The 13,617-nt window shown below is 45.1% G+C and overlaps 1 protein-coding gene across 7 annotated transcripts in view; it reads right to left on the bottom strand.

The window, feature by feature from the left end:
- Positions 1-46: 46 nt before the first annotated feature.
- BAG6 (BAG cochaperone 6) overlaps positions 47-13,617 on the bottom strand; it is a 69,699-nt gene continuing 56,128 nt past the window's right edge. For 4 of the 7 annotated variants that reach the window (XM_020974077.2, XM_020974075.2, XM_020974074.2 and 1 more), the window contains exons 3-26: positions 11,852-11,969; positions 11,537-11,736; positions 11,214-11,267; positions 10,427-10,501; positions 9,650-9,858; positions 9,089-9,218; positions 7,725-7,922; positions 7,169-7,421; positions 6,621-6,698; positions 6,407-6,514; positions 6,164-6,276; positions 5,270-5,354; positions 4,196-4,476; positions 3,451-3,745; positions 2,983-3,152; positions 2,650-2,703; positions 2,299-2,401; positions 2,095-2,219; positions 1,781-1,927; positions 1,575-1,631; positions 1,326-1,469; positions 1,125-1,232; positions 615-761; positions 47-241 (exon numbers count right to left, since the gene is read on the bottom strand). In XM_020974077.2, coding sequence (XP_020829736.1) covers positions 146-241; positions 615-761; positions 1,125-1,232; positions 1,326-1,469; positions 1,575-1,631; positions 1,781-1,927; positions 2,095-2,219; positions 2,299-2,401; positions 2,650-2,703; positions 2,983-3,152; positions 3,451-3,745; positions 4,196-4,476; positions 5,270-5,354; positions 6,164-6,276; positions 6,407-6,514; positions 6,621-6,698; positions 7,169-7,421; positions 7,725-7,922; positions 9,089-9,218; positions 9,650-9,858; positions 10,427-10,501; positions 11,214-11,267; positions 11,537-11,736; positions 11,852-11,969 — 3,348 coding nt within the window. In that variant the 3' untranslated portion in view covers positions 47-145. The remainder of the gene's footprint in view (positions 242-614; positions 762-1,124; positions 1,233-1,325; positions 1,470-1,574; positions 1,632-1,780; positions 1,928-2,094; positions 2,220-2,298; positions 2,402-2,649; positions 2,704-2,982; positions 3,153-3,450; positions 3,746-4,195; positions 4,477-5,269; positions 5,355-6,163; positions 6,277-6,406; positions 6,515-6,620; positions 6,699-7,168; positions 7,422-7,724; positions 7,923-9,088; positions 9,219-9,649; positions 9,859-10,426; positions 10,502-11,213; positions 11,268-11,536; positions 11,737-11,851; positions 11,970-13,617) is intronic. The other 3 variants (XM_020974078.2, XM_078155473.1, XM_078155474.1) reach the window with 3 other exon arrangements.

The raw sequence follows: 13,617 nt of genomic DNA, 5'->3' as shown, positions 1-13,617 counted from the left end.
TGATGAGTGAGTGGAGGTGGCGACTTGTACGGATACAAACAGCCAAGCCAGGAAAATCCGACTTTATTTCTTAAATATTGTGAATAGGAAGGGGAAAAGAGAGGTCCTGGGAGAAGATGGTGAGGGATAGCCATGAAGCAAGAACCTAAGGGTCATCAGCAAAGGCCCTGTGGGCATTGGGGAAGCGCTGGGGGCTGTAGTTGGGGTCATCCTGAAGTCGTTTTTGGATGTCAGAACGGAGCTGAGGAAAAAGAAAAATAGGTTGAGAACGGAGGAAAGGGCCCTTAGCATATGCCAACACCCCCTCTCCCCTAAACACGTGTTCCACTAGTATGGTGACTCAGAAGTCAAATCTTATCCATCTTCCCCATGCAGATTGTATATGGCAATATCGCTCACCAGAGGCATCAAAAATAATGACGGTGATCCAGTCCATCCCAGCTAATCTCCCCCTTGCTGACCTGATCTAATGGTCTCTTCCACTTGAATCCACCCTCTTTTCAAAATGAACCCGCCTGCCCTAGACTATTCCATTTCACCTCTAGGAAAGGGAAGGAATGGCCCTTAAGAAACTTTCCTCTAAAGAATTGCTATTCTGTTTTGAGAGGGTGCACCTGCTGCCTGTAGCTCTCCTGAACCTCTGGTGCCTCCAGGTCATGACTCAGGCTCTCCGAGCTAGTCAGAGGTCGGGCTCCAGCTGCCTTGGCTGCCCTGCTCACAGCCTCTGAAAGAAGCAGCTGAGGGCCCTCGCCCTGCATCGTCTAAGGGGAGAAGAATGGCTTTCAGCATCAGACCAGCTCTCCACCCCACAACAAACTTAACTCCTAAGTTTCCATACTAGCAGAGAAAAGGAAATGTTATGTGAATACATTTGAAGGGGGGAAGAATGCCATGCTAGCAGACTGCCTGGCACCAAGTAGGTGCTCAATAAAAGCTTATCTGAATTAAACTGACTTAAGCTCACATTTGCATTCACCAAAAAATGGGGGTGGAGGGGGGACAGGGGTGGGAGGATTATACATCATAAAGGGAAATAGGCAAAGGAATTTGCCTCATCACTTCCACACAGGAGATGAATGTCTAAGGGGCTTTGATAACATTTCCCCAAGGCAAAGAAGCCAAACCTTGCGTCTCTTGGCGGGCATGCCGCTGAGGTAGGCATCACTCAGGGGAGGCTGTGGTTTCACCTTTCTCTGGCTTTGGATATCCTGCTGGATAATTGGAACCCACTCCTGGGGAAGAGTCAGGGAATTAGGGATTGTTTCACCCCATCCCATTCACAACCCCAAGCACTTCAGACACCCCCAAATCCACTCCATACTTACTGGAGGAACAGCAGCAGCCCAGGGCTCTGTCTCAGCTGTAGCTCCATCCTGTTCCTCCTGAGAGGTACCCTCAGGAGCAGGAGGTGGTCCTCGAGACATGGCCTCCTCTGCAGTGGTGCCAGGGGCTGGGGAGGCATTCTCCCGCTGGGAGAAAGAAGAGTACTGATGATGTATCATTTCTCAGCTTTCCTATTCTTCCTTCCCCTCATTGGTAGGTACCCAGTTCCCAAAAGAACTCTTCCCTAATACCTGGGGTTCAGGAGTTCTTTCTGCTCCTTGGATTTCCATTGGTTCTTCAAGAACTGGCTGTGAAAAATGGTAGAGAGAGGTGATGGCTTTCCTTAAAGGTTTTTCCCCTTCAGATCTTTAAAGATTTAAACCAAACCTGTTACCCTTTCCCCACTATGTGCCACTACAGTATTAAGGACCCTAACATAAGACCCCACCACCCTCACCTGGGAGGGATCACCAGTTCTTCGAACATATCTCAGGACGGCATCAGGCCCTACCGGCATGTGCTCCAGCACAACTTGCAGTCGAAGTCCCATCATGGTTGTCAGCCAACTCACCAGGGATGGGTTCACCCCTCCAGACATCCGACGCTGGTTACAACAAATTAAAATTATTAATGGTCCCTGCCAATTCCAATACTTCTACCTAGCCTCTTAAGCAACTGAGCAGGGGAGGAGGACTGGGGAATTTATAGAATGGGAGTCCCAGGGAAAGGTAGGAGACTAGATAAAGGGGCCTAGAAAGGGTTGTGTCTTACAATTCTGCCATTGATGACATCAGTGAGTGCACTCTGTTGTCCCCCAAGGCAATGCAGATTGAGGGCCAGACATTCAAATAGCCCCTGGTTACACAGCTCCAGCAGCCGTGCCCCAAACCCACCATCTGTAAGGGAAAGGAGAGGAGTTGTTCCTCATCACACCTAATCCCCAATCCCTGACTTCCACAAATTCCTGGCCCTTACCTGTGCAGTGCAGTACATGGGAAGCGATGCCATTGAATTGCTCCTGGAGAAACTCCAAATTTGTCCTGGTGATGTCGACACCTGGTTGTACTTGCACAGAGGCCTGAGAAACAAAGACAAAAAGTGAGGAGACAAGGTAACAGCAACAGTAACAGTGACAGTAACTATTCCTGGATCTAGAAGAGGGGAATCCACCCCATACCACACCCTGACAGTGTACCTTATGAGTATGGGAGAGAAGGAGGAAGGAAGAGATAGTTTTTTTGTGAGGTACATCATTGCCTCAGGCCCCTCCAAAAGCCAGAAAGAGGGGCAGTGGCTGAGTGTGGGAGTTCATGTTTCACCACTCACAAAGCTCTCTCGAACATACTCCTCCAATCCTGTGATCAGTGTATGGGTTGCCATCTGTGGGAGAGACCAAGACAAGATCAGCAACTAGCCTGTGGAGAATGCTCCCCTTCCCACCATGCTCAGCCAATACTTCTGGGGGCAGGAATAAAGGGCCCTCAGTTAGACACTATGGCAAGCCATGGAAACAGCAGATTTAAAGCTGGAACAGGCCTTCATCAAGTCCAATTCACTCATCTTACAGTTAAGAATACGAAGGCCCACAAAAATTACATGATCTGCACAGGTTCCTGCAGAATGAGGATTCAATCTTTTGGGAAAAGAAGCTTCCCTCACCCGGATGTTGTGGGGTGTGGGCTCACGGCCTCCCAGGTAGTGCTGATGAAAGAAGCCCCGAAGCTGGGGCTGGAGTCGCTGCAGCGGCTGGAAGTGTCCATGGAGAAGCATTACTACATCTACCATGGAGAAGTTCTGGCACAGGAGGGAGAGCAATGCCCCAAAGAACCCTGGAAGCATCAGGGAGAGAGACAAATGGAAAAAAGTTACCAAGTGCCCCACATAATTGCATCTACCTAGGAAAAGAACCGGCTTGAAGACCTCCTACCACCCACACCCACACTTCCTTAGTTCTTTTGTTCACTCTGGGGTCTTCTTTCCTAGCCACCACACTGAGATGGACCAATAACCCGTTCCACCAAAGGCTTCCCCCTGAAGATGACACCCAGCTCCCTATCAAAGAGACCCAATCCCATCGTTAAGTTTCTTCTCCCTCAAGGTTTCCCCTAGCTCCCTCACCCCACTTACCAAGGGCTCCATCTGCCCCAGGTTCAAAAATGTTGCTGGAGCCACTAAGACGCTGGATAAAGGCTGCAATGCTCTCACTGCTACCTGCTCTTGCTCCAAGAGAGCCTAGCAGGGAACTCAGCACACCCTGTACCACTGAAGTGAAGAACTCAGGAGGCAGGCTCTCAGGTCCCACTCCTCCTTGGCCTCGTGCCCCCAGCCCTGCTGGAGGGGACCCAGGTGGTGGGGGTGCCTGTTCTGGAGCAGGAGGAGGTGGTGGAGGTGGAGGGGGTGGTGGTGGAGCAGTCTGTGTTGCCTATAAAAATGCACAGGAAATCAGTAGCAGCAAGTGAAAACAAAATAAATCATGAACTAGAGAGAAGAAAACAAGCTAAAGAATGTATCTTGAGACCCCACTTCTGGGAGAGGGGTGAAGATGATGTAACAGACTGAAGAGGTTGTGCCAATGGTACAAAGGAAGGGAATGAATGAAGTTAAATCCTGGACTACAGAACAGCTTTTATTAAGGCCCTAAATCTAAAAATCCCAAGCATATCTTGTACTCCCCCGTCCCCACAAAATGCTAGGTTTAATAAATAGTAAGTACTCAATAAATATTTGTTGATTAACTGGTGCTAACAGGAAGAATTAAGAATTAGATGCCTTCCTTCACTCCCTGAATGCCCCATGGGAGAGATTACAGTGCTCACACTTCCAGTGGTAGGGACAGTGACTGTGAGATGGGCCTATCAACTTCCCCACTCACCTGAAGAAAATCTGTCATGCCCTGGAGAAAGGCAGGGACACCTGGCATGGCCACAGTGATGGTGGGAGAGCCTACACTGGCCCCTCCGACTCCTGGCCCTCCAGGCCCCAGCAGATTTCCCAGAAGCTGAGAGAACTGCAGCTCAGTGGGAGGAGGTGGCGGTGGAGCCTGAGTAGGTCCTCCTGGGGCTAGCCCGGCAGTGGTGGCTGTGGTGGTGGTAGCAGCACTTGCAGAGGCTGTGGCTGGGGCAGAAGATGGTGCCAGGCCTGAGGCCCCCTGAGCTATTAAGGTAGAAGGGAGCAAGTGGAGAGAGACCATCAGGATGGAGAAGACAAGGCACCACCAACCCACCAGAAAGGGGCCCAAGGATCTAGGGAAGGCAGAGGAAGTGGAGGCTGTAGAGAGAAAGAAAGATGACAAATGGTAAAAAGAAAGAGAATCTGGAGAAGTCAAAAAGGGAAATGGAGAAGTCCACTGGGAATTTGGATGTGGGGCAATGTTAGGAAGCAGGCTGAGACTGGAGATGAAAGACAAATGGTATGGCAGAAGGAGAACTGGACTAGGATTCAGGAGACCAGTGTTCTAGTCTTCACCTTGGACAAATAATTTCTCTTTGGGCCTCAGTTCCTCATCTGTAAATGGAAAGGACTGGCTAATTCCTCCCAGCAAAATAAAAAAAAATTTTTTTGAAGTCACAGGGATGTCTCTTAAAGAATATAAATCATAATTCATAAAAAAAAGTATGATTTTTTTCCATAAGCTTATCTTTTGCCATAGAAATAGGGACAAAATAAAAACATTTCATCTTTTTTAAATTGTGATTTTTAGAATAAGCAAGCAAAAAAAAAGTTCTAGCTTTTTTGCCTCCTAGACTTTCACATTTTAAGTCAGACTGAGAAAAATAAGTAGGACAGTTTAGGAAGAAGCAAGAGATGAGAGAGAGAGAGAGAGAGACAGAGAGAGAGAGAGAGAGAGAGAGAGAGAGACAGAGAGAGAGAGAGAGAGAGAGAGAAGGAATAAGAATTTTTGCTCTCTTTTTGGAGGGGTCAAGAAGTAGAGTGGGAAAGATCTTACCCACAAGCACAGGCTGCATGAGAAGCTGTCCTACCAGTCCGCTCACCATCTGAGCCAGGGATGCATTTGGCCCCAACCCTGGACCCTGAAAGAAGAAAAGGGGGGGGAAGATCTGGGTCATACCCACCTATACCCAAGATTCCTCTACCTTACTCCAATACCCCCTCCTCAAAACTCCATTGTAACTTAGTTGACAAAATTTTGGATCAACTTTAAAAAAAGCATGATTTTCAAAATCTCTGAATGCCTTGGTTCTCAGTATTATCCTTCTCTACTGAATTTATTTCTTATTAAAATACATAGTTTTAAGGCTTTTTTTCTGACAGTATTGTGTAATTTTTTTTTAGAGTGGGTAGATGAGTGTATCGCTTGTATGCTACCATACAGCTGACATGTATTTTTATCTATTCTTTATTATTTTAGTAGTTTCATGCTATGTATGTACCATAACCAACCTACTGCCTATGGGAAACATGTAAGATAATGTATTTACAGCCACTGTTACAAGTTTATAATGTATTTTTCTATCTTGCTTTATATGTATGTTATATAACATTCAAAAAACACATTTTTTTTTCCTGATTGAGAAAAGGATATAAAATGCAAAACCCACACTTTAGATAACTGAAAATTACCAATTGTTTTGCAGTACTTTATTATATTGAGAGTGTTGTCTTTCTTTGGCTTTTAGTTAGCTACAGAATGAATACATTAGACACCTTCAGATTTTAGTTGGAATTTTACATAGCTTGCATCTTAATTCTTCGGTTCTTTGCTGTTTCTATTAACCCATAGCACTATTTTAGTAAATATTATACTACCAACCTAAAAAAAAACACAACTCCATTGTATTTCAGTACCCATCTCCACCCATTTCCCTTCTACCTCACTCACCACAACTCCAGGGGCAGGTGGCCCACCAGGGTGGGGGGGCCGAGCCTGGGGAGGGGTAGGCCGAGCAATCACCACCCTTGTAGGAGCTGATGGAAAGCCTGGAACTTGCTGTCCTGGGGGTACATATGGGAGAAAATAAAACAGCTGAGGTCCTACTGCTCCCAATTCCCACCCTCCCAAGATGACCCACTGACCACTCACTATCTTCTTTCCTAACTTCTCCCCTCCAGTGGGACTGCTTACCTGTAGCTGCAGAAGCAGCAGCTGCTGCCATGGCCTGCTGAGTGATTTGGTGAGCAACAGCTTGCATGAACTCAGGAGGCAGGGAAGGCAGCTGAATATGAGTGGAGCCTATAAAGGAAGGGGACAAATTGAAAACTGATGCCCATATTCCTTTAGTCTTCTAATTCTAATCCTATTTCCTCATTCCCCCTCCCAGAAATTCCCTCATTCTTACCCAGAGCCTGGCCATGACCAGGAGGGCCTGAAGGACCAGCTGGGGCACTGGGAACACTACCGGTCTGTGAACTAGAATCTGGAAGGAAAAAAAAAAAGGAAACATTAAATCAAACACAGAGACAGGGTAAGGAACTTATTATCTCTCCTCCAAAGGTCTTTTTATACTCCGTTTCTTGGTTTCTAGCTCCAATCAGACAAACTTTGCTAAGATACCCTCAGCCCTCTCCCCAACTCTATTGCAAACTCTGGTAAAGAAATCCCTATACCACCAATCTTTAGACTAAAAAGACCTTAGATGTTCAATCCCCCGCATAAGAACATGTCACATGTTTACCAAGAAGTGAAAAGATCCCAAAGTTCACAGTGGAAAAGTTCATGGTAGAGCCAGGATCAGCCAAAATCAATGATTCCTGGCTCCTAATTCAAGGATCTTCCTACAGCACCACACCCATGCTCCTCTCTTCCACTGTTAAACTCAACTCATCCCTCCTGACTAATTCTGATCTACTTTGTCCTCTCGCCAAACCACGGATTCTCCCAGCTTACCTTGGATGTTCATGTGCATCATGACGACAGGTTCTACACTCTGGTGGGAAATCCTGATAACTCTGGGATGGCCAGGTCCAGGGGGTGGGGCTGGGCCTGTGGGAGGAGCCCCCTCAGCTGCAGGCTCCCCTGTAGTAGGGGAAGGTGCTGGAGGAGAAGTCTGCCCAGGAGCAGAGGGCGGTGCCTCTGAGCTAGGGGTTGGGGGTGGCCTGGTCCCATTCCCAGTCATGGTCACAGTTGTCCCCACATTGATCTAGTTGGGAAAGACGGACAGAGAGAAAAAAATAAGACAAATTGGAGCCACAAACATAACTCCTCATCCATATTCTTCTCTTGCTTTTTACCAGTTGTCTGGTTCTCACATCTCTTGTTCCATTCCAGTGTTCACTGCTCATTCCTCTGTTGAGAGCCTTTTCTCAGTCTCACTACCCTCCTCTGACTCACTCAGCACTGACTCTCCAATAAACACCACTCATTCCCAAACCACAAAACCCCACAGATCACTCCTTGGTGTATACCACATCAACCCCTCACCCTAGACTCTTGCTGCACTGACCTGAATGGGGATAGCAGCCTGCTGCAGCACCATGGGAGCTGTGTAATGAGACATTGGCCGGACAACATGCAGGTGTCGAGGAGGGGCACACGCCAAGTTGCAGCGCAGGTCAGACAATGCTACAAAGGTGTTACCCAGCAACCGCAAGCTCTCTCCAACCAAATTGATCACTCGCTGATCCTCTTCACGCCCCTCGGTCTGAAACCATTCCCCCAGACCCAGAAACAGGTAGAGAAGAAAAAGTAAGGGCAGAAGAACTGGTTGGAACTACCACCTCTCCTTGAAATGGTATCACCTTCTGTAGACAAAGAGCCAATTGTACCCTTTAACCCAATAATTTCATTGTTGGGAATATGCCTGATAATTATTTTTTAAAAAAAGCTGTCTGTGTATAGATTTTTTTCATAGCAGCATTATACATGCAATAATTTCTAGTGAAATGAAGTGACCTAAAAATCTTATAGGCACATTAACATCATAGAACATTATAAAACAATTACAATCAATAAGCATTAGGAATACAAAGAAATCTGGACTTTTATAAAATAACATAAAATTACTGCATTATTTAGTTAACATTACCATATTGCATCATTACAAAGAATGAAAAAACCATAACCAGAAGAATGGAATACACACTAATTACAATTATATGAAGAAAAGTATCTAGGAATAAGTGGACATGGTGACTTAAAGGAAAAAAACGAGAAAATGTTATGATACATTAAACATCAAAATTAATTAAAATGTAGCTAATTATTAAACAAGTATAGTTGTTAGCACTGATGTTTAATACTGAAGTTCTAATAAAACATTTTTTATAAATAAAAAATAAAGAGCTACAAAAACAGCAATTCCATATAACAGGAAGGGAAAAAGACAAAAGCAAGAATGTATTCTCTACCTTTATTAAAGAGCTTTGTTCAGACATAATTCTACATAAACTAAATTTCTGCAAATTTAATTGCAGTAAAGGGAGCTAGCTATTGGAAGGAATCTTTATGGTGATTCCTTTTGAAATCATTAGCCAGTAAATTATCTATTTTTCAAAGCCATGTTCAAATTTCATGTAAGAGTTTGCTTAAAGAAGAGTATACCTACACCAGCTACTGGGGCAGGGAAACAGGGATGGAGAACAGAATACAAAAATGTTCAGAGTACTGTATGTATGTTAAGGATGATTATCTGGACTATCCCAATGGCATACAGAGAAGGTTTGTTTGGACCGCTCTAATTCTATACTGTTATGAAGGGGAAACATTACATGGACAATGTGATATCCACCCTGGGTAGGCTGGTAGCTTTCAAAACCAGTTCTACCTTTAAGTCAAGGGATAAGAAAAGGGACACAAGAAAATGCTCACATTATTGTTGTAGTCGGTGGTGGCAGCAGATCCCAGTATTTCATGGTATCGCTGTAGAAAGGGCTGGAGTCGGCTCTCCACCCGTTGTAGCTCCTGAAGCACTTCGACATACTCCGAAGGGGATGGATGGCTACAGGAGATGACGGCAGGGCGTTCATTAAGGATTTCAGAGGTCTCCTAGGCCCCACTGTGCACACCCTGTCTCTCCCTTACCTATTCCTTTGAGCCAAGGGCATGTTACTGCTCCTAAGTTTTTCTATCAGAAGAATCAGAAACAGAATTTTCCTTCCTAACCAAAAACTGGGGGAAGATAAGACTTTATGGGAATAGAAGGAGCCAGCATTTTCACTGAGCTAATCATAACCCTACTTCTTAGGTTCATACTTACATACCTTTTTATTTACCTATCCTACTGAAGAATCTTCATCTACTTCACTTGTCTTTCAACAGGCAAAATGCAGTGCTAGCCAATCTCCCCTTCCCAACAATGCCTTGCTCCAACTCACTCACCTCCCTTCTCATCCATTAATCTTATCCCCCCTGCCACTGAGAATCACTCACTTGGGAGCTGGGGCTGGGCCAGGAGGAGAGGGCTCAGGGCTCCGGGGCTGGGTGCTTTCCTCTGGGTCTCCTGCTTCCATAGGCTCTCGTGAGGAAGCCTCACCCTCTGCTGGTTCAGGAGTCTCTGAGCTTAAGGACGATGACTCTGGAGCAGAAGGTGGTGGTGGTGGTGGCTGTTGCTGCTGCTGCTGCCCTCCATTGGCTCTGCCCTAAAGGTTAAGAGGGAGGAAGGTTATTGAGGGGAGACTGAGTCAAAAGTAAAATGTTATACAATTTGAAATACAAAACACTGAATTTCAATATTTAAGTTCTCTAAACATATCATCAGCAGAAAGTAAGAAAGGAGACAGAGAACTATTTCTCAACTCCGAGGAGGTCAGAGCCCAGGATAATTAACTGGCTGATGCTGTCATAAGAGCAACTCAGATGAGACCAAATAAAAAATCTTCCAGTAAGCACTGTTTTTAAAGCACTGGAATGAGGGACCTTAAAAAAAAACCATGGGACATTTTTCCACTTGGAGGGAAAAGGCAGTAAAGGTTCTTCTTTGTGTGAAAAGAACCAGGAAATAGCTTCCTGGACTCAGGGACATGACCCAGGGAGAATATAAGACTTCTCCAAGTCCCTATTCTTCCCCCAAAAATCTCAGAATGAAACAGAGAAAACCAAAGTGGAAACAATGATAGAGATATAGAAACTTAATATGGCCACACCACCAGCCAAATTCTGAGGAGGAACAGCCCAAGAATAAATCTGCATCAACCTTTCCCCATATACCTCCAAACGGGATAGCACAGCCTGTATATCTCTCAGCATGTGCTGGGCCATAACCAGTCGAACACGAGGCTCACTCTGGAAATAAAAAATCAAGCACGGAAAAAGCAAATGGTCAAAACGTGGGTGAAAACATTAGCCCCAGAATCCTCCCCAAACCGGGCCTCTGCCTTCTCACAGAAACGGCAGTTGGAAGGACCCGCAGAGGCCGGATAGTTCAACCCATACCTGAAAAAGAATCCACTCTACAACATACCCATCAACTGGTCATCCAGCCTTTCCTCAAAGACCTGCAGTGAGAGGGAACTCACTGCCTTCCGAGGCAGCCCATTACACATTTGGATTAGAATCTAATTGTTGGTTAGTTTTTCTTTATAGCAAGTCTAAATCTGCCTCTTTGCAACTTCAACCCATTGCTTCTAGTTCTGCCCCCTGGGCTAAGCAGACAAAGGCTCATCCCTCTTCTACATGACAACCCTTCAAGTACTTGAAGACAACTATCACATCCTCCCTATCTCTTCCCTTCCCTAGGCTAGACATCCCCAATTCCTTCAACCAGTCCTCATATGACATGATGTTGAGGCCCTTCACCATTCTAGTTGCCCTCCTCCAGATGCTCTTCAGCTTATCAATGTCCTTCCTAAAACGTGGTAGCCAGGACACATAATAGATGTCATCTCTGTACTTAGTAGATAATTCCACTGTACACACTGCACGTTGTGTACAAATCCCCATCTCAAATTCATTCCCTCCCAAATACCCTGCCCTGATGTTCCCAGCCCCTGGATACCTGGATTGGCGCCTGTTCCATGTTTATATGAACATCCACGGCAGAGCCGTCGCTCTGGGGGAGGGGGGAGGGGAGGGAAGGGGCAGGGAAGGGGAAGAGAGGATGCTGTGACAACTGAGCTCTGGGAGAACTCAGGTATCCATGCCCCCACCCCCAACTCTCTCCCTCCAACCTCACTACCCAAGAAAGAGACAGGATATCAGGCCCTCCAGATCCCCACCTTCCAACCCAAAGACCTAAGTATCTAGCCTTTCAATTTTTCCCACCCAGCCACTTCCATCAACCTCCCCCCATCAAAGACACAGCTTTGCCTTTCAGCTTACAGGGAGATTGAAGGTCCCAACCATGACATAACTGTTAGCATTTCTGTCGTGGACAGGTGCACCAGGACCTCGAGGACCAGATGGGGGCCCTCCACCATGGGTGGCTGAGGGAGATCCTGCTCCCAAGGCAACCCCAGAGGATGGAGGCTGGGTCTGTGGAGGGGCCCGCTCCACTAGGTGGATCACCTTTCCCCCAACATCTGTAGTAAAGGAAAAAAGGGAAGAGAGGAGTGAGGGAAGAATCAGCTAAGTACCTCAACCCTCCTCCTTACCCAGAAAATAACCCTTCCCCTAAAGCCCCATCTAGCCCCTCACTGTATTCCTGTAGCTTCTTCTCATCCTGCAGAACTCGCCCCTGATATATGAGTCTCTGTTTCTCAGAAGGGATGCTGACTGAGGCAGCAATATGCTCCTTAAATTCCTTCACTGTCATCTACAGAGACAAAAAGGAACAGGAAGAAAGGTCAGAGAATATCTAATGCAGAACATCAGGAAATTAGTGGGGGTGGGGGGTGAGTCATTTAACAGTTATAAAGTCATTGTCCATTTTATTACATTTATGAAGTATCCACTGCCTAACTGCGCTAAGAAATACTTGATAGAAAACAGCAATTTTTAAAAATGCAATTTATTATTTATTTTTTACATTCTTTTCTTTTTAAATTTTGAATTCCAAATTCTCTCCCTTCCTCCCTCCCAGTCCCTCCCACACCCACTGAGAAGGCAAGCAATATGATGTGAAATCACAGCAAAGGTTTTAAATGGAAATTAAACGGCACGTCCAAGAGAGAATTAGGACATAAGAACAGATTCCATCAAGCTCTACATTCTCTCCCTTCTCTTTGGTTCTATATCTGGAGTTACAGGTAAGGAGGTCCTTACCATAAGTATAGGTATGACTAATACGGGAACATTTTGTGGGGGAAAAGGAACTGTAATTAGGCACAGAGTCCCAAACTGTGCTTAGTTTATCAAACTAGATTAGTGACTCACGCATACCCAAAGAAATGGGCTTTCTGTATATCTATCTATAAGTGCATGCATAACCGTGTACATATGTATGTGTAATACATACATATTTTTAAGATGAAATTCTTACATTGCTCTCTATACGTGAAGATAACAATAGTAACAATAAACATTTATGTAGCATTTTACAGTTTTGCAAAAGCAAACAACACAGTAAGACAGGTATTATAAATTTGTCATCTCTATTTCACCCATAAGGAAATCTAGGTTTAGAGATGTTTAGTGATTTCACCCAAGATCATTTAGCTAGTATCAGAGCTAGGAATCAAACCCACATCTTTCCTACCTCCAAGTGTACTATTATTTCCACAATACTGATTGACTAGACCAGACTTATGCTGTATCCCAACCCAGTATTTTGTCTCCAGGTACCAGGAAATGATCTGAAGTGATGAATGGTTTTCCAAAATTTGGGAATATCACCAAACAACCCTATTTCTAGGCTCTTCAATTTCATCCATATTGTACTTTCTCTACTGATATAGCTCACAAGTATTCTAATACTTAACAATTTAATAACCTACTGTAACCAAAAAATTCATTGTCTATAGGCCAATCCTGTGATGATCAACCTCTTTTGAGTACAGTATTTCTCAAATGACAAGTTTTTAGTACACTGTTGGATCCATAATCAAAGCCTTTCCAGCTTGGTGGGACTCAGAAGACTTGCAGTTTTGTTGGCCTTGCCTTAGAAAGCCAAACTATGACGAGCCAACAATGTTAAAGAAAGAAACAGCCCTAATTACCCTCATGCTTTCTCAAGTCTACTTGCGGTTTCTGCCAGTGTACCCTGCCCCCCATCCCCACCCCCACCCCCCACAGGTTCCTATCCTTTCTCATCACAGCTGGAGGCTCTTCAAGGACAAGAACTACAAACTCTTGCTGCCTCTAGGATTCTCCTAAAGGTATACTTATACATACAATAGAGGCAGAGAGACTGTATACTCTTAGGAAATGTATCTCCCTATGACCCAAACAACAATCAGAACACTTTCATAAGATATTTCTTTATCTACAAAATGAAAAGAACTAGATGATCTCTAAACTACTTT

The sequence above is a fragment of the Phascolarctos cinereus genome, unplaced genomic scaffold, assembly GCF_003287225.1.
Source record: "Phascolarctos cinereus isolate Bilbo 61053 unplaced genomic scaffold, phaCin_HiC Scaffold_5;HRSCAF=322, whole genome shotgun sequence".
NCBI classification, from domain to species: domain Eukaryota; kingdom Metazoa; phylum Chordata; class Mammalia; order Diprotodontia; family Phascolarctidae; genus Phascolarctos; species Phascolarctos cinereus.
Note: the sequence above shows the minus strand (reverse complement) of the source record. Positions and strands in the feature narration are given on the sequence as shown.